At 41.2% G+C, this 24,509-nt stretch overlaps 1 protein-coding gene across 2 annotated transcripts in view; it reads left to right on the top strand.

The window, feature by feature from the left end:
• The window catches only part of Sos1 (SOS Ras/Rac guanine nucleotide exchange factor 1), a 91,511-nt gene that overhangs the window by 22,771 nt on the left and 44,231 nt on the right, over positions 1-24,509 (top strand). For both annotated transcript variants that reach the window (XM_076558727.1, XM_076558728.1), the window contains exons 2-8: positions 3,782-3,907; positions 8,980-9,111; positions 10,701-10,865; positions 12,309-12,518; positions 15,281-15,424; positions 18,839-18,949; positions 19,029-19,127. In XM_076558727.1, coding sequence (XP_076414842.1) covers positions 3,782-3,907; positions 8,980-9,111; positions 10,701-10,865; positions 12,309-12,518; positions 15,281-15,424; positions 18,839-18,949; positions 19,029-19,127 — 987 coding nt within the window. The remainder of the gene's footprint in view (positions 1-3,781; positions 3,908-8,979; positions 9,112-10,700; positions 10,866-12,308; positions 12,519-15,280; positions 15,425-18,838; positions 18,950-19,028; positions 19,128-24,509) is intronic.

The following is a 24,509-nucleotide window of genomic DNA, read 5'->3' as shown; positions in this document are numbered from 1 at the left end:
CACACCTAATAGTGCTACTCCCTGTGGGGGCCATTTTCTTTCAAATCACAACAGGCTTCCAGCCAAGTTTTATTTATAGTGCCTATAATAACTATATCCATGCTTCTCACTCTGTCTTTGTGGGTTTTCTGGGATACGGTACCCCATATCTCCAGGTTAGACAGTGGAATATTTTGAAAGCTGCATTAGACACCAGGAGGCACAGGTTCAGTATGTGATAGTATTTATTACTGTTAGCTGTGGTATTGTTGCAGTCTTCTTTGTCTCATCTAATAGATGGAGGAACTGATTTAAATGACCTTTAAGACCTCCTTTAGTTCTAAAAGATGGTGCATTTTCTTTTTTTCACTTTTTTTAGATTTATATATTTTTATTTTATATGTATGTATGCTTTGTCTGCTTATTTATGTATGCACCAAATGCTTGCATTGTCTGAGGAGGCCAGAGTGGGGCATCAGATTCCCTGGAACTGGAGTCACAGGTGGTTGTGAGCCCTGCCTTCAGTGCTGAGAATTGAACCTGGGTCTCTGGAAAAGCAGTCCGTGCTCTTAACAACTGAGTCACCTCTCCAGCCATAAATTGTTGATGTTTTTGTAAATTTCCAGCCATAGTATGTTTGGTGCTGAGACCTTGAACGAATATGTAATCCATAATTTTAGATACGTTTTTTTTTCAGAATAACATTTTAGTGCATCTAGAGCCATATATATTGACTGTCTGTCTGTCTGTCTGTCTCTCTCTCTCTCTCTCTCTCACTCATTCTCTCACACACACACTCTTTGAAATACCATATATCTTCTCTTTAGTTTTTGTTGTTTAGTGTTGTAAAGTTTTTAGTGTTAATTTGACATGTTGGTTGAGTAATGGAACTATTGCACAGGTAAGTTGAGACGTGGGTTTTAAAATCAGGAGAGATTGGGAGAGTCTTGAAGTTATCCAGGTGACCGTTGAAAATGTCACTATGCTATTACTTGGGAGAATAGCATGGGGCAACAGACAGATTTAAGAGGCGACAGAAGACACAGCACACAAGGACACAGAAAATTAAGAGAAGCTCAAGAACCTAGACTAGACTGTGTCACTAATGTTTGTATGCTGCTGCTGCTGAGGCATGTGTGTGCATACATGCAGAGGATGCTTTCCTCAGTTGCTTTTCTGCCTCCCCCCCCCAAGACAGGGGTTTCACCCTAGGCCACCCTGACTGGAAGTCTCTGTGTGTATACCAGGCTGGCCTTGAACTCAAAGAGATCAGCCTGCTTCTGCCTCCCACATGCTGAGATTAAAGGCGTGCACCTTGATAACTGGATCCACCTTGTTTTTTAAGACAGGGTCTCCCTGAACCTGTAGCTACTAATTGACTAGATATGTGATCCTATTATCTGTACTGTCTCCTCAGTACAGGTATTACTGGTACATACCGTGCTTGGCAGTTTTGATTTTTAAATGGGCACTAGGCATCCAAATGTGGTTTCATGTTTCCAAGACACACACTGTGAGACTGGGCCCCCTTATGAAGAACCTTCAGAAAGGAACTTGGCTGATAGCCACTTGAAGCATTGCTCCAAGTGATGTTAGGATTCACTGCTAGCCAACTAGCCAAGAGGACATAGGATCTCCGAAAGAGAAGTTTGAGCCGTCAAGGCATGCAATTCAGTGTACAAAAGTAAAATGCATTCCTGGAGTTTTAGAAAGGGAACAGCCAAATGTAAAGGGGATGAATACCCACACACAGCAGTCAGAATGTGTTGGTGGTGAGTAGAAAGGACTAATTGAAAACCCTGATTCCCCAGCTCCCCATTATTTTAGTCATCTAATAAAGTTAAGACAAAAAACAAAACAAAACAAAAAAAACCCCACAAAAAACTGTAAACAAAGTGTAATTAGGTTGGCAGTTAATATATTGAATATGGTTGAAAGTGTGCAGACCAAAAGTGTCAGCCCCAGGGCTGTCTGCTCACCTGTAAAACCACTCTGGTTCTAAGTGTCCCTTGTGTAGCTCTGAGTTGTTAGAATACCATTTGCCTTCAAATACTTATCTTGAAAGATGATTTAAATATACATTTTGTAGAAAATCATCATTAGTATACTGTTGTGGAATATTAGTTGAAGATGTGTTACATTTGTCTATGCTGTGGAATATTTGTTAATAATGCAAAGATGTGTTGCATTTGTCTAACTCTGTGAAGCTGTGTTACTGTGCCTGTCTAAATACCTGATGGTCTAATAAAGAACTGAACAGCCAATAGCAAGGCAGGAGAGAGGATAGGCGGGGCTGCCAGGCAGAGAGAATAAATAAAAGAGAAGAGGAGGAGAGAGAAAAGAAGGAGAGGAGGTCGCCAGGGGCCAGCCACCCAGCCACCCAGCCAGCCATGGAATAAGAAGGAAAGAAAGATATAGAGAATAAAGAGAGGTAAAAAGCCCAGAGGCAAAACATAGTTAGAGAGCTGTGATAATTTAAGTTAGAAAAGCTGGTTAGAAACAAGCCAAGCTAATGCTCGGCATTCATAAGTAAGAATAAGTCTCGGTGTATTTATTTGGGAGCTGGGTGGTAGGCCTCCCAAAAAGTAAAACAAACAAACAAAAACAAACCAACTAGGGTATACTTTTACTAACAGTTTTCCCCCACACTGAGGCTGTCATCCTCTCCATACGGAATGCCTTCAGCCAGTGGTCCATGTCTTTTTTGGGGGGTTGGGGGTACATGTCTTAAAGCACAGCTATCATCAGGAATGACTTTTCTTGCCAGTTATTTGGTGAGGATTAGTTCTGACTCACAGTGAGTGATACAGGAATGAGAACTGTTGTGCTGGGTATTAAAATGAAAGCTTTGTAGAGACCAACAGCCTTAAGCAATTCTGAAAAAAGTCATGGAAAAATAAGGATTTTTAAATGATTGTCCATCTTCTCACAGTATAGTAGACTAAATCGCAAGTGTCCAAGTGCTTATTTGGATCGTGTGTGTGTGTGTGTGTGTGTGTGTGGAGAGAGAGAGAGAGAGAGAGAGAGAGAGAGAGAGAGAGAGAGAGAGAGAGAGAGAGAGAACATATGGAGGTCAGAGGACATCATTTGGGGGAGTAAATTCTTACTTTCCACATAGTCTCTCTATTTCTCCTGCTGTGCTGAGTACTCCAGGCTAGCTGGCCTGCCAGGTTCCTGGCAGTTCTGTCTCAGACTCCTATCTGGCTGTAGAAATGCAGTAATTACAAATGTGTAATTTGTGTGTGGATCAAACTGGTCACCCGGCTTGTACTTTTATCCTCTGAGCTACCTCCATGGCTACATGTTAATATAAGGTGACTTTGTGTTCACAAATATCTATTCAGTTTGGACTGTGTGTGCTCTGCATAGTACTAGATGCTGGATATTCATTAGTGGACCTGATGACATATCCTCTTGGGTCTTATCATTGAATAAGGAAGGTAGAATTAAACAAGGTACAGAGAGACCCATCAGAGGTCAGTTCCACCCCAGTAGAATGTTAAAGAAAGTTCTAACTGGTTCTGGGTAGACATCCCACATAAACGGAACGTTTGACACCACAGTAGGCTCTGCTCCTGCTCCCATTTCTGCATCTCATTGCCAACCATGGTGTATGCACCAAGAGTGACATTCCAGTTAGGTAACTGGATCTCCAGAGATATTAATAGCATGCCTGGTGCATGAGGCTGGGAACTAAGGTGGAGAAGCCCTGGGTTTGGACAACATTCAATCTGTATTTGTAGGCTAGTCCACATTCTTTAGTACAAACCCACATTTTAATTACTTCATTTTTTGTTTATAGGTTCAGGGGCAAGTTCATCCTACTCTCGAATCTAATGATGATGCTCTTCAGTATGTTGAAGAATTAATTTTGCAATTATTAAATATGCTGTGCCAAGCCCAGCCCCGGAGTGCTTCAGATGTGGAGGTATGACAAATGACCACTTTTGTCCTGTATTGACTATGTGTATTTCTAGCCTGTGTGTTTGTTGAAGGGCAGTGAAGGAGAGAATGTCTGCTCTTCAGTTCATCCGTAGATCTTTGTACTGGGTATGTGATAGCTTATGTCTTAGCTGTGTAGCTTTCAGAGTTGACTTGTCAGTTTAAATGAACAACTTCATGTTGCTGCTAGAATGATCTTTTCTTTCTTTTTTGAAACAAAGCCTCTCTCTATAGTCCTGACTACCCAGGAATTCGCTATGTAAACCAGAATGGCCTTGAACACCCAGAGAATTCTGCTCACACTTTTAAGAGTAGAACATGTACAAAGGTTTCATTCCAAAAGCATATCCTTTAAATTTTACAAAGTTAAAGGATTAATAATAAAATACCTGAATATGTCTGAGGGAGAAAAGTAGAAAAGGTTGGGATCCGAGAAAGATGAACTTACAACTTCACCAGTAACAGTTACAATGCATACCTAGCAGATGTGGATGTGGCGGTACTAACAGTAGAGCTGAAGATTCCCAAGGGACGGCACTTAAAGAATTAAGATGCCAAACGCTGGTATTGCACACACCTCTACTACCAGCACTGGGGAGGTAAAGGCAAGGAGGTTTCCAAATCAACTTTGACTGAATAAGGAGTTCAAGGCCAACATGGGCTATGTGAGACCCTGTCTCAAAAAGCAAAACCAAGAGTCCAGGAGAGTGTTCTGTTTATTCTTATTCTTAACTCCTACAACTCACAGGGCTTAAGGTAGCTGTGGAAGATTGCTGTTTCAAAGAAGCAGCTAATGGAACCTGGCCTCTGAGTTACGGGATAAGTCATGAGGGAGGTCTGGAGTTCAGCTGAGGCAGTTAAGTGTCTAGGAACATTGAGGGTCGAGGTGTAGCTCACATCAAGCCTCAGGTTCCATCTCCAGGGTCGACCCTACCCCACCCTTCACTCCCCGCCCCAAGGAAAAGAAAGGGAAAAAAAAAGAACATCAAATAACAGGTTTGGAATGTGGAAACGATTGTGTACAGTGCAATTCTCATGTCTTAACTCATTTCCAGTAGGTTCTCTGTGGTGGTTTTGTTTTCTTTTGTTGTTGTTTCTTTGATAGAATCACATGTAGCCCAGTTTGGCCATGAACTCAAATGCTGTATAATCAAGAGTGACTCTTAATCCTTCTGCCTCCACCTCCCATGTGCTGGGACTTCAGGAGTTCCCTGCCAGGCCTGGCTAGTGTCTTCCCAGTCCCATTTAATTGTTAAAGTCGGATTTCTTTCACAATTTCTCTTAACTACCTACTTACGTTGTCTCACTGGGATCTTGAGTAGCACTGCTTGCCTGACTATATCACATCAACAATTTCAGTTGCATTTTCTTTTTGATCCTTTCTATGTTCTTCATGGTTGGGCAGAATCCAGACTTCTGTCTAGCCTATTAGAAAGGGCTTACAAATCTCACCTTGCTTATCATTCTGATGTTGGTACAGTCTAGGACTTTGCTAATCTGCTGACACTGCAAACACAAATCAGATCTTTCCATGTATGTCTGCAAAACTATGCTCGTCTCCTTTCATCTTGAATATATAAACCAGGAACAGAAAGTCATACTAGATTCTAATGTGCAGGCTTTGGGACTGGAGATAGTGTTTTGCAAGACTATGTAAGAATATGACAATAACAGAACTGCCAGTCACTTAGGTAGTAACCCTTATCATTTCTTTTCAAGCATTTATTTTTATTATATTTAATTATGTAGGTGTACACATCTGTGTGTGGGTATGTACACAAGTGCAGGTACCCACAGAGGCCAAAGGAATTGGATCCCTGTCTTTGTTAGGGTTTCTGTTGATGCAGTGAAACACCATGACCAAAAAGCAAGTTGGGGAGGAAAGGGTTTATTTGGCTTATACTTCTGTCTATCATGGAAGGAAGCCAGGACAGGAACTCGAACAGAGCAGAAACTTAGAGGCAGGAACTAATGCAATGGCCATGGAGGAGTGCTGCTTACTGGCTGGCTCAGCCCGCTTTCTTACAGAACCCAGGACCACCAGCCCAGGGATGGCTCCACCTATCATGGGCTGGGCCTCCTCCATCAATCACTAATTAAGAAAATGCCCTACAGGCTTGCCTATAGCCCGATCTTATGGAGGCATTTCTCACTTGGGGTTCTCTCCTCTCTGATGACTCTAGTTTGTGTCAAGTTGACATGAGACTATCCAGCACAGCCCTCTGACCTGGGGTGACAGGCTCTGGTGAGCTATGTGATGGCAGAGCTGGGAATCACAGTCCTCTTTCCTGGAAGAGCATTACTTGCTCTTAACCACTGAAATTTTATAATTTCAAAGTGCTAGTTTATAAAGTTCTGTATCCTTACAGTAATCCTATGGGGTACCTTTTTCTTTGCTTATGTATTTGAAAATTGACCATCAGAAGATAATAGACATAAATGAAGATTTAAGACAAAAAAATCAATTTTCTGGAGGAGCTGGAGAGATGGCTGTCAAATTGCTTAGTGCATCGATCATCCAAAAAGAGGTAGAGAAAAGACCAGTGTGCTTCATGAAACAAGGGCAACCCTGTTTGGGTCAAGTTTCTGTATAAGGGTATAGAAATGTAGAAACGATTGGAAATGTATCACTTTATTTATTTATTGTATGTGTATGTAAATGTGATGCATTTGTATGAAGGGAACAGCTTGCAGGAGTTTCTCTTCCACCATGTGGGTTCTGGGGACCAAGCTCAGCTCATCAGGCTGCAAGTACCCTAACCTGTAGAGCCGTTTCACCAGTGCGGAGATGGAGTAGTTTTTACTGTATTGTTTTTAGTTTTTGTTATTGCTTTTAAGTTTACATACAAAGTAGTGGGTGAAAAAAAATATTTTTAAATTCATTGGTGTGTGCGTGTGGGGTCAGGGTAGGGCGAGGAGAGGGTATGCTAGTGCAGGCATGCATGTGGTTGTATAAAGTCAGAGGACAGCTTCTGGAGTCCGTGCTTCTTCCACGGAGGGTTCTGAGCTCTGGGGACTGACTTCATGTCCTCAGGCTTGTGCAGCAAGTGCCTTTCGCCGGCATGTAAGGGCTTTGCATGCATTTTCCTGCGTGTGTCATTTATACTTTGTTGTCACTCACCCTCTCCCCCACCCCTCCTGTCCTCTTTTTGATGACTCCCCTCCCCCCAAACACCCTCCTTCTGACGGTCATGTCTTGTGTCTCACAAGTGTTAGGAGTCACGTGACTGGAGAAGCGCTGCCGCCTATGGTAGCCCACTCACCTAGGAGGCAGGAGGCCCTGGGGCATCCACAGCACAGTGCCTGAGTGACTGGAGAGCAGGGGGAGGGAGAGGGAGGAAGGGGTGCTTTGTGTTTGGATGTTCCTTCGTTAGCTCCCCCCCTTTCCCGCACCCCGCCCAGCCTCCTGCTCAGCCACTGGTTTGGACTTTGTATCACCTTTATCACACAAGAGAGCTGCATCCCGGCAGACGGTTCCAGGCAGGCAGTTGAAGAGATTTGTTTGCTGCTTTTACTTTTTAACTACAAGAATTCTTTGACTTCTGATTAAACTCTACTTTTCTTTTCTTTTCTTTTTTCTTTTCTTTTCTTTTCTCTTCTCTTCTCTTCTCTTCTCTTCTCTTTCTTTCTTTTTTTTTTTGGTTTTTCGAAACAGGGTTTCTCTGTGTAGCTTTGCGCCTTTCCTGGAACTCACTCGGTAGTCCAGGCTGGCCTCGAACTCACAGAGATCCACCTGCCTCTGCCTCCCGAGTGCTGGGATTAAAGGCGTGCGCCACCACCGCCCGGCTAAACTCTACTTCTAATGTATTTAAAACATGCAGTTTTAAAGACCGGCGCCTGAACAGCCTTGACCATAGGATGAAGAGAGGTTAGATGACCACATCTCCTAGGGTGCCCTAAATGCATTGTGCGCCTCCCCACACCTAGCTCTAGGGTGTCTGTGGCTCTGTATTTACTGCTCAAACTTCCATTCAGGTTTGTTTTCAGGGGCAGTGTTCAGTTTCATCTAGTTTTCCTGAGAATTTGTTAAAGGTTTTGTAATACTGACCCCTACTGGCTCTAATTGAGGTGTACTACAAATGGGTTTTCAATACCTGAAGGAAGCGCTTTTTGCTAATAGTAAACTACCTTCAAGTAGGGGATTTAGCTATTATAACAGGCCATTCTCTAAGTTTCAATCATATTTTAACCATAGACCTTCTAGATGTTAGATTTGAAGTAGTTTCCTAAAAAATGGAACCATGCTTTGCTGTTACCGGTACAGACCACTGAGTTTCATGACTTGTAGATAGTTTTGAGAGAAAATAATCTCACGTGATGGTTGAAGAAAAAAAAAATCTCTGGGTTTTTAATTGAAAATGCTACTGGAATTTATAATTGGGATTAAAATAAGGATGCAAATAAATGAGAATTTATTGAGGCGGTAGTGATGGTACCTGCCTTTAATTCCAGCACTCAGAGGTAGGCGTTTTCTGAGTTTTTGAGGTCAGCCTGGTCTACAGAGCAAGCAAGTTCCAGGACAGCCAGGGATACACAGAGAAACACTGTCTCGCAACACCCCGCCCCCTAAAAAAATTTTTGGAGTTGTGTTTGCTAAATAAGTGTAGGTCTCCTTCCTTGAAACTGTGAGAGTAATGTTTAAAGTGACGTATCAGTCTTGCTATCAGCATTAGTGAAGGTGGAATTCAGGGTGTAATTTCCCAGGTAATTAAAGTATATCTAATCCCTCAGTCACCTAATTAAACAAATACATTGACAACCACAGGATCTTTTATTTATTTATTTTGGTTTTTCAAGGCAGGGTTTCTCTGTGTAGCTTTGTGCCTGTCCTGGAACTCACGCTGTAGACCAAGCTGACCTCGAACTCACAGAGATCCACCTGGCTCTGCCTCCCAAGTGCTGGGATTAAAGGCGTAAGCCACCACTGCTCAACTTTAGGTTTTTTTTTTTTTTTTTTTTTGGAACCACAGGATTTTTAAAATTATGTTTACAGTGTAAATTATGTGATGAACTCTTTCATTTATTTGTTATTTAGTTGTTATTTTCTTATTTTCTAAGGAACGTGTTCAGAAAAGTTTCCCTCATCCAATTGATAAGTGGGCAATAGCCGATGCCCAGTCAGCTATAGAAAAGAGGAAGAGGAGAAACCCTTTGTCTCTGCCAGCAGAAAGAATTCATCATTTGTTAAGGGTAAGCTGAAATCCTGCTGTCTTGCTTTTGAATGGCAACATAACTGAACAGTAAAACCCTTAGAAGTTTTCCAGGAATTCATGTTGTGGGAAGGGGTACTGTGATAATAAATATAGGTAGGGCAACATGGTTTAATGTAACTTCATACCAACAGTAATAAACAAATTGAAGACATTTGGAAAAGTTGTATTGTGGATTTTATTTACCCCAGAGGTTATAAAGTTTCTGTCTTGCTAGTCAGACCTTGTCTCCCGTAAAGCTTTTAAAATCTGTTAGCATTTTGTGTAGGAACTGCAGTGAGACCGCAGCGGGGTCTGCGTTGTTGGGGAACACAAGTTCCCCCAAGATTACTACCTACATTTAAGTCAATAGCTTTAAATCTCCCAAGAACTAACAGAAAATGCCAAGAATCCTCATCGTGCCAGTTTTGTTTCTTACTGTGACAAATTAACACATACTACCTCATTAAAATATTTAAAACCTTAGTAAAAGTTTTTCTGTCATCACCCCCACCCCACCCCAGCGCCTTGATTGCCCACAATGGCCTTAGCCTGAGATTTGTGATCTTCCTGCCTCTTGTTGTTCGAATCTTAGATGGTCTTTAATAAAAAACCCAGAACCAGATATTGGGGTGAAAGCTGAAAAAGATCAGAGAAGCAGAGCAGCCAGCCACTAGTTCTTACCTCTATGAGATCCTTAGCCTAAAGAGAGTGAGTTCCTGTCTCCTCACACCTTATATACCTTTCTCTGCCCTGCCATATTACTTCCTGGATTAAAGGCGTGTGTGCTTCCTAAGCAAAGGCATGAGATCTCAAGTGCTGGGATTAAAGGTGTGTGCCACCACTGCCTGACCTCTATGTCTAATCTAGTGGCTGGCTCTGTCCTCTGATCCTCAGGCAAGTTTATTAGGGTATATAATATATCACCACAACCTCTGCCTCACAAGTGCTGGGATTAAAGACCTGCATTGTTCTGCCTGGCTGACTTTTATCTTCTCCTCTCGTTTAGAATTCTTCTTCCTTTAGGAACTTTTAGTCCCACAAAAAGAACATACTCTCTATGAAGTCTAATAATAGGACTATTTAATATGCTCAGTAGCACATTGCATGATTTTTTTTTTTTTCATAGAAAGCCAAGAATGTGCCATAAGGCTCCTTGGGGAGCCTAGGTTTCTTGGGCAAGTATTGAGATATAAGACTAATAGCTATTCCTGAATGCCAATATTACAGACACTTGTTTGGTAAGAAAGGTTTTGTGTAGTTTTCCCATTCATTCCTGCTTGGTGACAGAGACCATGTGCTCCTGACTCCAGTCTTAAGACTTTCCTGCTCAGTGACATGGATTGCTCGTGTACATGACAGGGTCAGCTCTTCCTTTTCTTAGCTTGCTTTTTTTCAGTTCTCTGTGTGTATAGATAGGCATGCATCTACATTTCTAATGACTACACCAGTGAAACTTACATTGTTAAATGTAGGTAATGACAAGCTTCAGTGAAAGTTAAGCCAAGTTGTATATTTTTTTATTTTTTAATCAGTATGTTAAGTTTACTGTATATGATGCTTAAACATGCTTTCCTTTTTGTTTTTCAGGAGGTTCTAGGTTATAAAATTGACCACCAGGTTTCTGTTTACATAGTAGCAGTATTAGAATATATTTCTGCAGATATTTTAAAGCTTGTGGGGAATTACGTAAGAAATATACGGCATTATGAAATCACCAAACAGGACATTAAAGTGGCCATGTGTGCTGATAAGGTAGGTGCCTCGGTGCCTTATCCTTCAACTTTATGTATGGTTTATTAGATGCTCGCACGCTCTTCGGAAGGAGTAGAGTGTGTACTGCACTTTGTGTTGGGGAGTATTCCTAGTATTCTAAGAGCATGCATCCAGGTTGCATAGGATAAGGTAGGAAAGTGGACCCCCCAGGTGCCTTCCCAGGAAAGAAGGTATTTTCTGATGGCACTCTATTGCACTTACTTCACACTCGTACATTCTTATTACCAAGTCCACTTATGTTTTAGTGTTTGTTCTTCTAGAATGATCTAGAGTGAAATGAATGACCTGGTCTGTAGAATTACAAGTGTTTTGATATTTTAAATAGATAAGTACTTGGTTTTTATGATTACAAATTTGAAACTGGAATATAAAATGTTTGCTACTTGGTTTTAAATATGTGTGTGTGTGTGGGTGCGCGCGCACGCGCGCACGCGCTTACATGAGGTGATGTATACAGTGCACGTGCAGGGCCTTGAGGAGCCAGACGGCGTCAGATCCCCTGGACCTGAAGCCACAGGCAGTTCAGAAATGCCTGACATGGCAGCTGGGAACTGAAAGTGAAGTCTGTGTTCTTCTTAACCACTGAGCCATCTCTCCAGCCCTCTTGCTTGCCACTGTTATGAACCATATAAGTAAAATATTGATGTGTATTTATTATTTACTCTCCCAGAAATGAGATACAGAAAAACATGTTAAAAGGGGCTGAGAGGTAGTTTAATTTGAAGAGTGCTTGCCTAGAATGTGTAAGGCCCTGGGTTTGATTCCAGTACTGCGTGAACTGCACACGGTGTGCAAGCTCATCATCTCAGCACTCGGATGTAGAGGCAGAAGGATCAGACACTGATGCTAACCGTGGCTGCATAGTGAGCTTGTGGCTAGCTTCGGTCATATGAGACCATGCCTCTAAAGTTTAAAAATATTAAAAATCCCGACAAGGCGCCAGTGTTGTTGAAAGGTGACTTACATTGTAGCCTAAGGTGAAGTATATTGTAGTTACACTTCAGAAGTCCACAGGAACGGGAAGGATGAGTTACAACAGCAGTGACTGTGAACTTCTTTAATGTATGTGGGTGCTTTACCTGAGTGAATGTCTGTCACCATGCTCATGCCTGGTCTCCATGGAGGCCAGAAGAGGGCATCAGATCCCCTGGCACTGGAGTTAAAGATTGTGAGCCACCATGGGAGCTGGGAATGGAGCCCAGGTCCTCTGGAAGAGCACCAACTGTTCTTAACCACTGAGCTATCTCTTCTCTCCAGCCCAATTCAAAGATTCTTAGGGACAGTTTGTCCTCTGATTTCCACACACACACATTTTGGTATGTGTATGCCCTCTTCATGAAAGAAAGAATTTCTAGGGCATTTACCTCCAAATTAGATTAGATTATTATTTTACACTTTTGTTTTATATCTCTGACTACATAGGTATTGATGGATATGTTTCATCAAGATGTAGAAGACATAAATATCTTATCTTTAACTGATGAAGAGCCTTCCACCTCAGGAGAACAAACTTACTATGATTTGGTAAAATCATTCATGGCAGAAATTCGACAGTATATAAGAGAATTAAATCTAATTATAAAAGTTTTTCGAGAACCCTTTGTCTCTAATTCCAAATTGTTTTCATCTTATGTAAGTATACTTTATGCTGTTTTTGCATGTGTTGTTAAGTTTCACTTCAAATTTGAACTTACATAATTCATGACTTCTAATTTGACAGTTTTTTTAAAGTTGTGGGACTTAAATTGATGATCACAATAAAGTGCTACAGCAGTTTCAAGAGTCTAAAACATCAGAAATTGAAAGATGAAATCTAAAATAGCCTAATTATGTAAGTGAAAAGAAATCACATAATAATCCATTTATTTCAAGGAAGAAAGCCTCTTGTTTAGGTGGAAGATATTTTTGATTCAATTGACTCATTGGAGTCATTTAACTGATACTTATCAACAGCAGCTGTATTGTTGGACACCATATTTAGATGAGTAAGGAACAGTCCTCTAATTAGTGAGGGCAAAGCTGTAAACGTAAAGTGCACTCAAGTGTGATGAGCATCGTAATAGAACTGTAACAGTGCAGTGGTATTATTGGGAACATGAAGGAACTGGAATTTGGATGAGAGACTGTTTTGATGGTATCCACCCTAATCTCACTAACCGAGAGAATGTTCAGTGATTTCTAAACCGTGGCCACAGAGCCTGGTGACTGATGGGAACAGTGCTCCCTCCACAGGAGTGGGTTCTGGAGCTCCAGTTACAGCAGTGAGTGACTGTCAGTAAAGGAGCAGGAGCTGAGGGGACAGCCCAGTGGCCAAGCTCTTGTCTAATGTGTGTTTAGGCTCTGGGTTCAGTTCCACTACTACAACAATTAAATAAAGAATTAGATGCTATAAGTTTATAAATATGCTAAGCACTGTTTATTGAGTTAGTGTAAATGTAGGAAATGCATGGCATTTAAATTGTTTCATTAAATTTACTTTAAAAAAAAAAAGAGTAAAGGAGAGACAAGGATATCTTAGACAAAATCAACAACCAAAACTTGCTGAATGGTGTTCAGTATCATTAATTATCAGAGAAATACAAATCAAAGCATAGTGAGATATTTCCACACACTTATTAAAAAGACTTAGAAAAGGTATCAGATACTGAGAAGAATGTGGAGTGACTGATTATGGGTTTGTAAAATTTCCATGTTACTTGTGAGATATAAATTGGTAATATTTTAGAATTGGCTTTCTGTAACACACTGCTACATTTTCTGACAATTCTATTAGTTTTTTGCTTAGAAGACCCAAAAACAAGTCCATACAGAATAGCAGCTTTATTTGTAATAGCTCAAAACTGTAAATAACTCAGTGCGTATCAAAACTGAAGACATGGGGAGATTGTGATTTCGCCATAGAGTGGACAGCTACTCACTTAGAGTAAAGAATGAAGTACTTGTACATACACCCGAGTAGCTGAATCTCGAGGACAGGCAGAGAAGCTGGACACACAAGACAGATTTCCACTTACCAAATGTTCTGGAAAAGATAACTGTCTTGTAACAGGAAAGAGAACACTCATTTTCTGGCAATGAGGATGGTGGGATTTAATGCAGATAAGACATAAGAGAACTGTTTAAAAATATGTTTTGATTTTATTTTATATGTGATTGTTTTTCTGTGATGGCCAGAAGAGGGCATTAGATCTCCTGGGACTGGAGTTGTAGATGATTATGAGCTGCCCTGTGGGTTCTGGGAATCGAACCCTCTGAAAGAGCAGCCAGTGCTCTTAACTGCTGAGCCATCTCCAGCCCCATGAGGAAACTTTTTAAGACAAAAAGATGTGGACAGTGACAATGGTGAGATTACAAAGAGGAATAACCACGTACAATCTCAGCAAAAAAATACATTTAAAGTAGGCGTCTCTTACCGCATACAAACCATTTCTCAAAATTAATTTGACAGAAATAAAAATCACTGTAAGATAGTAATCACTAGATGTTAACAGAACAGTATAAAATTATATACATCACAACCAACCTGTATGAAATGACCGGTTGGTTTACTAACGCCGGTGTAATACATTTCATCTGTTTACATGGACTGTCTAGAGCAGGCAGCTGTGCACAGGCAGAAAGGAGAGCTGTGCTTGCAGAGACTGTAAATAAAACAGCGGGGCTCTTCTTGGTAAGGAGTTTCTTTTGTGGTGACGACTTAGTATTCCGAAACCACTGAGTGTACATTCTGTAAGTACATTTTATAGTGTACTTAAATGGTCCACACATAGGAATTTTATACATACTTAAAATATTCTTTTTGGTGAGATCTTACACATTTATTTCTCCGTAATTTAACCCTGTCATTGTCAAGATATAAGATACTTTCTTGCCTTAGACAATGTCTTAAAGTCCCATCCACATTACCCTCAGCATCCTCACTCTGAGAATACCAGTTATTTCATGATATGTTAATCAACTCTTAATAGAAAAATTACACAGAAGACAAAAAGAGTATCACAGTTTTGTTGAGTAGATTATTAAAATATTCCTTCATTTTTTCCATTACGTGTCTGGATAAAATTCTGTGTCTGGATAAAGTATAGTTTTCTTCATGTACTTCAACCAAAATATCACAACAGATTTAATGCAGACACAGACAACAAGACCCTGCTGTTCTCTGGTAAACTGTGTTGAGGACTTGTAGAATATGAAGATGTTCTAAAATAAAAGGATTAACAGAGGCACGCATTTCTTAATTGTATATCATGAAAAAAGGAATTTTGAAGTGTTTTTTATTGTCAGTCATTAAAATTCCTCAATATATTAAACTTTGATTATAAAATGATTTTATTTACTAATAAGATATCTTATTACACAACATGACTGAGTATTTCTTTCCCTTTTCTCCACAGGATGTAGAAAACATATTTAGTCGTATAGTAGATATACATGAACTTAGTGTGAAGTTACTGGGCTATATAGAAGATACAGTAGAAATGACAGACGAAGGCAGTCCCCACCCGTTAGTAGGAAGCTGTTTTGAAGACTTAGCAGAGGTAAGTAATACGATAGAGCAAAAGAAGTCTGTTTCTAAGTCCACATTTACATTAACATGGGCTCATAATTCCAGTTCCAGCTCAAGTCACAGGTCATTCACTTATTTTTGCATTATTGCTCCTTTCTCATAGAGTCATTGTCAACATTGATTGTTATCAAACACAGAAAAAGCTGTCTTTCCCAGGTTCACACATGAGTAACACTGCAGCCAATCCCCATGTCTCAGTGTGCGTCAAAGCTTGGCTGAGGGTCCGTCTCACAACTCATGGTTTCCTGCCTGGGCACTGCTAGTTACTGCTTGTGTGGCCCCAGGCAAGCTCCTCACATTTTCCTTCTCTCTATACATTTGTAAATAAGGATAATAAAGACAACAGGACTCAAGATTTTTTGTGAAAATTAACATAACCTCCCTTCAATATTTGGCTATTTTCCTTACATAGTAAACCAACAACAGTACTGAGCTTGTGAGAGAGACAGGAGGGAGAGGAGCTGGGGATGTAGCTTTGTTGGTAAGGTCTCCCTAGCATACACGGAGACCTCTGTTCAGTCCTCAGGGCCAATCAACTGGGTATGGTGGTGCGCACCTTGCAACCCTTTAGTCTCAGCAATGGGAGGTGGATGCAGGAGTATTGGAAGGTCCATGTCATTCTCAGCTACAGCAGGTTGGGTGCCAGGCTAAAGCTGTATGAGACGTCTTAGTTTGTTTCCTATTGCTGTGATAAAACACCATGACCAAAAGCTACTTGAGAAAAAGGTTTGTTTGGTTTACAGGTTACAGTGTATCATCAGGGGAAGTGGAGGCAGGCACTAGAAGACTCCAGAGGGCAGCTGCTTACTGGCCTGCTCAGCTTGCTTTTATAGAACCCAGGACCATATGACAGGGATGGCACCACCCACAGTGGACCCGGCCCTTCCACATCAATCATCAGTCCAGGCCAATCGGTTGTGGGTATTTTTCTCACTTGAGGTTCCCTCTTCTTATATGACTCAGTCTTGGGTCAAGTTGACAGAAAACTAACCAACTCAGAATTCTGTTTCAGAAAAGAGACAGACAAAAACAATGAGGTGGGTAGGAACCTCCAGGAAAATTCAGAAACTGGAAAAGAATGCTAGAGACCTGCCTAGTACAAAATGACAGAAGAGGAACAGAATAAGAGAGTTGTCTGCCCGGCAGTGGTGGAAGCACCTGGGAGGCAGAAGCAGGCCAATCTCTGAGTTCAAGGCCAGCCTGGTCTACAGAGTGAGTTCCTGGACAGCCAGGGAGGGCTATACAGAAAAACCCTTCTCAAAAAACAACAACAATAACAAAAAAGGGTTGTCCTTATTTGTAGTCAATATTTAGCAAATACAGAAAACTGTACTAAAAACTAGGTAGGTCCCCTGTGGTGGCTTAGGAACGATAGCACTTCCATGCTGTCCCAGCCGTTGGGATGTAGAGCATCAAAGGCAAAGCCGCCGCCATGTGTTAGAAGATCTCAGAAGAAAGAGAACAGCTCTGCCTATAAAACACGCTGCAGGCTTCACAGCCTGAGCTTGGTCTGGGTGAGTTTCAGTCCTAGAGCTCAGTCCCTAGAACTGTGGTACAAAGAGAACTGACCCCTAGAGTCCTCTGATCTGCACACACCTGTACATGCATACATGTACACAATGATAATGATAATAATAACAACTTATTATTATAAAAGCCGAACTAAAGGTCATGACATATTTAGGTTCATCCCGGATGTACGAGTAGACAGGAATATATAGTGTGCTGTGTTTGTGGATGGAAAAAAGTCACTATTACATTCATGTTAGTAGCCAGTGTACAGCAAGTTGATCTTTAATGTCTGAGAATGAACCTGGGTTGTGCGGCAAGTTCTAGGGTAGTCTGTGCTGGCTACACAGGGAGATCCTGTCTCGAATCTCTTACCCACCTCCATGCCAGAAGAAAAGAGACAAGACCAATGTAGAGGAGCAGCAGACTGAGGAGACTCGCTCTATCACAAATTAAGATGTATTAAATAGTAGTATCAGAGTATAGTGTTGCTACCAGTGTAGACACACAGTGGAACAGAATGGAATTGCAGAGTCTTGGCATTAATCAGTAGAGACAGCAAATTCATAATTAAAAAATGAGGAGTTGAACGAAGATGTCAGGAAGCACAAGGGCTTCTTGACGCATTACCTGCTCCATCGCACCTCACGGTGACCAGAGCTCCAGTCTGAAGTGTTCTCAGACCTGGTGTTCTGTTAAGTCTTAAGAAGTAGTTGAAAAACAACACTAAGGGTAATTAATTAGTTAATACATAAAAACCACTTGTCTTACTCTTTCTTGCCTACTGTATCCTTCCACTTGTGTCTTGTGGACTTAGCTTTTGTAGAAACGAACACCTGTAAGGATCTGAAGCTCTGTGTGTTTCACGTGTAGTAGAGGTCAGAGGACAGTTTGTGTAAGTTGGTTGTGCCCTTCCACACTGTGGGTCCCAGGGACTGAACTAAGGTCACCAGGCTTGCTGACAGGCATCTTTACACACAGAGCTGACTCTGTCCCTCCTAAAGCACTGGATTGAAGATGGGGATCGTCCTGTTCCTCTTGCTAAAATCATTATACCTACTGTTTCCTCACACTCATCAGTGCTCTTTTAGACCTAGCTAGGAGACCTTCACTTATTGATGACTGGTCGTGTTAATAATGATGACATTTTTTTCCCAGTTTGGATTGTTAGTTTTATGAAAACGGCAACAGAATTTTAGATGATAAAAACTGTTACTTCTGATTTACAAAAAAAGGAAAGTAAACATCCAACACACACCAAAGAGTTATTTTTAGATTTATTTATTTTATGTATTTTGCCTACATGTATGTGTGTATATGTCCCTGGGGCCCCCAGAAGCCAGGAGAAGGCTTCCTGGAACTGGAGTAATGGGTGGTTGTGAGCCGCTGTAAGGGTGCCTGGACCTCTGCAAGAGCCACAGGTGGTCTGAGCTGCCGAGCCGTTTCTCCAGCCCACCACCTTTAAATCTGAGCAATAATAGCTGGCATCAGTATTCTAAATACCCATGTCTTACTTAGTCAGACACATCTGTTGTTTGTTGTTCAAGTGAAGTCATGCTGTGTTCTAGAACCAGGTCTGCCCTCTCTTAGGACAACTTTTGAGTTCTCCTGGAAACCTTGACAGACAGAGAAGTATCTTAGTGTACACTGATCCTATTACTTAGAAGAAAGAACTAATATATTCTTTTACTTGAGAATATTAGATTTATTCTATTAAAATTATGCTAACCATTCAATTTTCATTTGGAGTCTTTAAAAAAAATGTTTGTGTAGATATGTTCCTAATTTAATCTTTTATATTTTGGGTGGTGAGTCATATTTTACCTTGGAGAAAGATTATTTCTGATTATCCTTTTTACTGTCCTGATTTTTTAAGGAACTAGCATTTGACCCGTATGAATCATATGCTCGGGATATTTTACGGCCTGGATTCCACGACCGTTTCCTGAGTCAGCTGTCAAAGCCTGGGGCAGCGCTTTATTTGCAGGTAGAGTGATTATCAAATCAGATTTCACAATGTCAGAAAAGTAAGCTCTTTAAACGAAGTGAAATCACTTCTCTTGCAGTCCATAGGCGAAGGCTTCAAGGAGGCTGTCCAGTACGTCCTGCCGCGGCTGCTGCTGGCCCCCGTGTACCACTGCCTGCACTACTTTGAACTTCTGAAGGTAAGAAGTCCTCACCGTGTTTACAAAGCATCCGGGTCTTTCTTTTTTTTTTTTTCCCCACTTCATTTATTATTATGTGAGCATCCACATACACTAGTATATATTCATTTTCTTTGTCCAGCTGAGAAGCAATTTTTAGTAAATCTGCAGAAGAATCGCACTTTTTTCTGACTTTGCTGCTGAACTGTAAAGCAGCTGCCATTTTATTTTAATCACGTGGCCGTTTTGCTTAGATGGGTGATTCTTTGAAAACAATCATGTGTGTCTGCATCCAGGTCTCCATTTGAGGACCTCAATAGTTTCAGGACTCTCATCAGAGACCCATATGAAAATAAGGCTAACGTAGGGCTTAGTTCAGTGGATTTTCACAGTTCGCTTTGCAGTTATATCTGTTAAACTCACTGTTGTTATTTTAGAAGCAGTGAATTTGTACACTAGCAAAAATTCTCCAATTGATCATAGTTAAAATACTATGAAGTAGTGCAATTCTAAAGGATTAAGTAGCCACATAAAACTGTAAAGTTTATTACTTTATAAATAAAAGCAAGAGGCTTTGATGAGATTTTGAAAGGCTATAAAATCTGAGCAGCTTAATAAGAAAAATGAAGGGCTAGTAAGATGAAACCGTGGCTGGCACTTGCCACACAGCCTGGCAAGTTGAGTTCAATCCCAGGAGCTCCCAGAAAGGTAGGAAGAGAGAACCAGTGCCACCAAGTGGTCCCTGACCTCCATGTACATGAGTGCCTGTGCATGCACACATGTCCACACAGGCACGCATGTGCACACAGGCACTCATGTGCACACATCCACACAGGCACGCGTGCACACACGTCCACACAGGCATGCATGCGAGCACAGAGACTTAAGAGACAGAAAGGTACCTTAGCGTTTGCCTCTCTTCTAGAGGACCTGGCTTTAGTTTCTAGCACCCACACTGGGCAGCTAACAAGCCACCTGTAACTACAGCTTCAGGGAGAGCCAGTGCCTTCGCTGGCCTCTCTGAGTACACGTATACACATAGCATATACTCACAGGCACGCAAACACACACACACATAATTCAAAATAGCTTTTTAATGAAAAGAATTAGTTGGTTATAGTTGCTCTTACCTGTAAGTCCAGCACTTGAGGCTGTTGTGAGTTCAGGCAGCTGTGGGCAACAGAGTTCAACTTTATCTCAAAACACTCAGAAAGGCCAGTGAGATTGGGCTTGCCACCTAGCCTAATGACTTGAGTTGACTCCTGGGACCCACATGGCGGAATGAGAGACCTGACTTCTGCAAGCTGTCCTCTGACCTAGCTCCACACACGCACACGCAAGTGCACACACACACACACACACACACACACACTCACTCTAAAGAAAGGACTTTTTTTTTTTTTTTTTTTTTTTTTTTAAAGAATGCTATTTAAAAGAATCGGTGTAGTGAATCAAACCTCCAGTACCTGCATTTGAGAGACTGAGGCAAGCGGGTTACTATGAATTTGAGGCCAGGCAAGGCTATATAGAGAATTCTAGGCCAAACTGGGCTACAGTGTGAGACCCTGCTGTCTTGGGGGGTAGAAGGATGATTTTCATTATACAGATAATTAAGATTTCCAAAAATTATAGCTGTGGTAATGGAATTTTAAGAATATCCTTTAGGACTTTAGGATTTAACATTTTTCTACTGATTTAGGAACGTGTAGCCCTGAATCACATTATGACTTACATGCCATTGCAAAGCGGACAGTATGCGGGCAGTCCACAGAAGGGAGGAACCTGACTGACCCACAGACTTGTCTTTTGTTCCACTCTGATTCTGTCAGCATGAATGCACTGCTTGTATTCTTATTTATTTTGCATGTGTATACATGCGTAAACGCACACACATGCACACAGTGTGTGTGAGGCCAGAGGACAACTTGCAGAGTTGGTTCCCTCCTTCCACCACGTGGGGCCTAGTGATGCAACTTCAACTGACTACCCGTCAAGCCTCTTGCCAGCCTCGCTTGTACTTCAGCTTGTATTTGTTGGTGTGCTGTTCAGCTTATTTTCACTGAGCAGAATTTTCAAGGTATATTATTGTATATCGTGTGAGTAGGTGGTACCTATTTGTGTGTGTGACAGAAGTCATCATTGGGTGTCTTCTTCAGCCACCACCGTGTTTGGAGGTGTCTGACAATGTCTATTATTGAACCTAGAATGTGCCAATCCAGCTAGTATTGCTGGCCAGCCATTTTTAGAGGTCCGCCTGTCTCCACCAATGGGTTTTTGTTTGTTTGTTTATTTTATTTTTTTATTTTATTTTATTTTATATTTTATTTTATTTTTTTGAGACGGAGTCTCTTTGTAGTTCTGGCTGTCCTGGAACTTAATATATACACCAGGCTGGTCACAAACTCACAGAAATCTGCCTGCCTCCGCCTCCGCCTCCGCCTCCGCCTCCGCCTCCAAGTTCTGGGCTTGAAGGCGGGTGTGTAGTGTGTGACTGTCAGTGGGCACTGGAGACCTGACCTCAGGTCCTCACTTGCACAACAAGCCCTTCCTTTAGCAACTGAGCCGTCTTCCCAGCTGCTCCGGTTCTTTTTGGAGATGCTGGCGCCAGGAAACAATCTAAGTCAATGGAGTAACGAGCAGTACACACTAGCTTATCAACAGCCTTGCAAGATTGTGTAATGCAGGAGTATGTTTGTAGTTCACCTAGGGAAGCTACAGGAGAGGTTCTGAGGTTCAGTCAACCAAAAGATACCCCCCCACCCACCCCCATACACAGGAGATTCTTGGTATTCTAATTTTTTTCTCTTTAGGGGATTGTTGTTACTCCCAAATGTCCATCTATACTTGGTAATTCTGGAGACAGAACTGATTGCATGAGATCAGGGCAGATGGAGGTACCAAATGCTAAGATTTGAGGAGCAGTTGGACACTAACCATAATTTATCTGTATATTGGGTGGGTTTTGGGATCTTGTAGACATTGAAGTCTTTCTGCCAGCAAACTGTGTGGCTAGAGAAAAGTCACTTTACTTTCTTGAGTCCTGGTTTCCTTTTTATAGAATGCTTATTTCCCTGGGTAGCACCATCAGCTTAAAACACTGAATTTTAACACTTCATAGAAACACTTAAGTGTTTTCATCACTAGAGATGTTTCTCATTGTCCTTAACACGTTTCCCGCACTTTTCCTGCTTTCCTGCCTGTCCAGATCTCTGATTTTCTTCTGTATTCACAGTGTTTATTGGCCAGCTAGGATCCCATCCATGACACCAACTTTGATTCTTTTCTCTCCCTTACTGGCTGCACCTCATGATTTAACATCAGAATTGAATCTATGTTCAGCAACATGTGTCCATTCACAGTGTTATCACCTTCATATCACTTGAATAGACACAATAGCCCCTTCCTTATATGGTCTTTGTACTTCCTTGAACTCTCACATTGAAAGGTACAATTGGTTCCCTGGCACTTGCAACAGGAAGTCTGAATTCTTGAGCTTCGCTGCTTGCTAGCTCTTAATTTCATCTCAGGAGTTAGTCCTGCCCATAGCTTCAGCCGCCCCGGCTCTGCCGGTTCAGTGCAGGGCCGCATTGGTTTCCTGTTTGTCCCACTGGCCTGGTGGAATTCCTCCTTCTCTAACTTTTAATCGGCTCCCTAAGAACATCCCTTCGTTCCCTGGGCTTCTCTGTCCACCAACCTGTCTTCAGACCTCTTTGTAGAGTGAGTCTGCCTCATCTTCAGACAGTTGTGGTCCTTGAGAAATAGAACAAAGCCGTATGCCTTTGAATTCTCATGCCTTGTACTTGACATTTAAATCATTCATTAAATGCTTGTTAAATGAGTAGCAAAAGTAAGTATTTTCTTAGAATTCCTATCAATGTGTTGTGCTGTATTTTAAAAGAAATTTAATTATAAATTTTATGTGTACATGTTTATTTGGGGAACTTAGAATGCCTTAAACTTTACAAATTCATAGGGTAAAATTGTTCTGGTATTAGCATAATACTGTCAGACTCAGAAACAGAGTAATTTGGTAGTTCCTAGAGGTCGGGGACATTGGGAAGAGACTTGTCAATAGATATAAAGTTTCAATTAGAAATGAAGAAAGAAAGAGTTAGGATTAATTGAAATGATTAAAATGAATTTAATAAGCTCACTCAGGAAGTATTAAAGCACACAGATGTGAGAGATTAAGCTAAGGGGCTTTGCCTAACTTCTGGTTAGTTCACTAACACGCGCTGCCTGGATGATGGAGGAAGATAAAGAAAATGAAATGGACTTTGAAATAGACTTCTGATCTCATTAGAATTGAAATTTGCTGGAGCTTTGCTCTTGTATAAACTCGCTCTTTTAAGCCCTTCTCTTACCAGAAGAGTTTTGTCACATTCCTCCAGTAAAATGACCTTGGTGGCCAGCTGCTTAGGGCCTTTTTGCTTATTGTGACCGCGACTGCAATTCCTCTGTGAACTCAGAAAATGTGGCTTCACCTCTAGATGAACGCATAGTATGACGACAACATTATAGCCCACTCTAAAAGCTGAGGGAAACTGATTGGGACCAGATCCCCTTAAGGGTTAGCTAGGGCTAGTCCCACATTAACATAGTCCTCCTGTCTCTGAGGGCTTGGGTGAGTTCCTCACTGGATTGAGTCTTTTCTCATGACAGGAGGAATAAATTCAAGAGATCTATTTTAGTCTAGTGTAGCACATGCTTCAGGATCCAGGGCCTGGAACAAAGATGTGAGGCTAGCCTCAGCTACAAAGGAAGATCTTATCTCAGAATGAAAAATACATACATACATACATACATACATATGAGAGGGTGTGTGTACATTATGGTAAATACAGCAAATAATAATGTCAGTTTTGAGAATTTCTGTGAGTAGATTCTAAGAATTTACACCTGAGAAAAATATTTGGAAGTACATATTGTTAAACATCTTATTTTTATCAAGCACCTTGGTGTATACCATAAATATATACAATTTTTACTTGTCAATTAAAAAGTAAATTTTTTCAGTTAAAATTTTTCCATTAATCTTTTATTTTATTTTTGATCATGCATATGTGTATGTGTGAGTGTGTCTGTGTGCATGCTGTGAGTGCAGATGCCCTCAGAGGCTAGCATCTTAAACCCCCTGGATCTGCAGTCACAGAGAGTTGCGAACCTCCTGGAGTGGATGTCAGGAATCAAACTTGGGTCCTCTGGAAGAACATTGTGTACACTTAATCACTGAGCTGTCTTTCTGACCTAAAGTTTTGCTAATTTAATACTACTCAAATTCAAAACATTATTTCCACCAAACTAGACAGTCAGTCCTTAGACCTGTTGACAAGCTCGAGACATTAAAGACTTCCTTCTGCACTTATGAAACCATCTGCTCTCATAACGTGATTCTTCTATATG

Source organism: Peromyscus maniculatus, chromosome 22 (assembly GCF_049852395.1).
Source record: "Peromyscus maniculatus bairdii isolate BWxNUB_F1_BW_parent chromosome 22, HU_Pman_BW_mat_3.1, whole genome shotgun sequence".
Taxonomy (NCBI): domain Eukaryota; kingdom Metazoa; phylum Chordata; class Mammalia; order Rodentia; family Cricetidae; genus Peromyscus; species Peromyscus maniculatus.
Note: the sequence above shows the minus strand (reverse complement) of the source record. Positions and strands in the feature narration are given on the sequence as shown.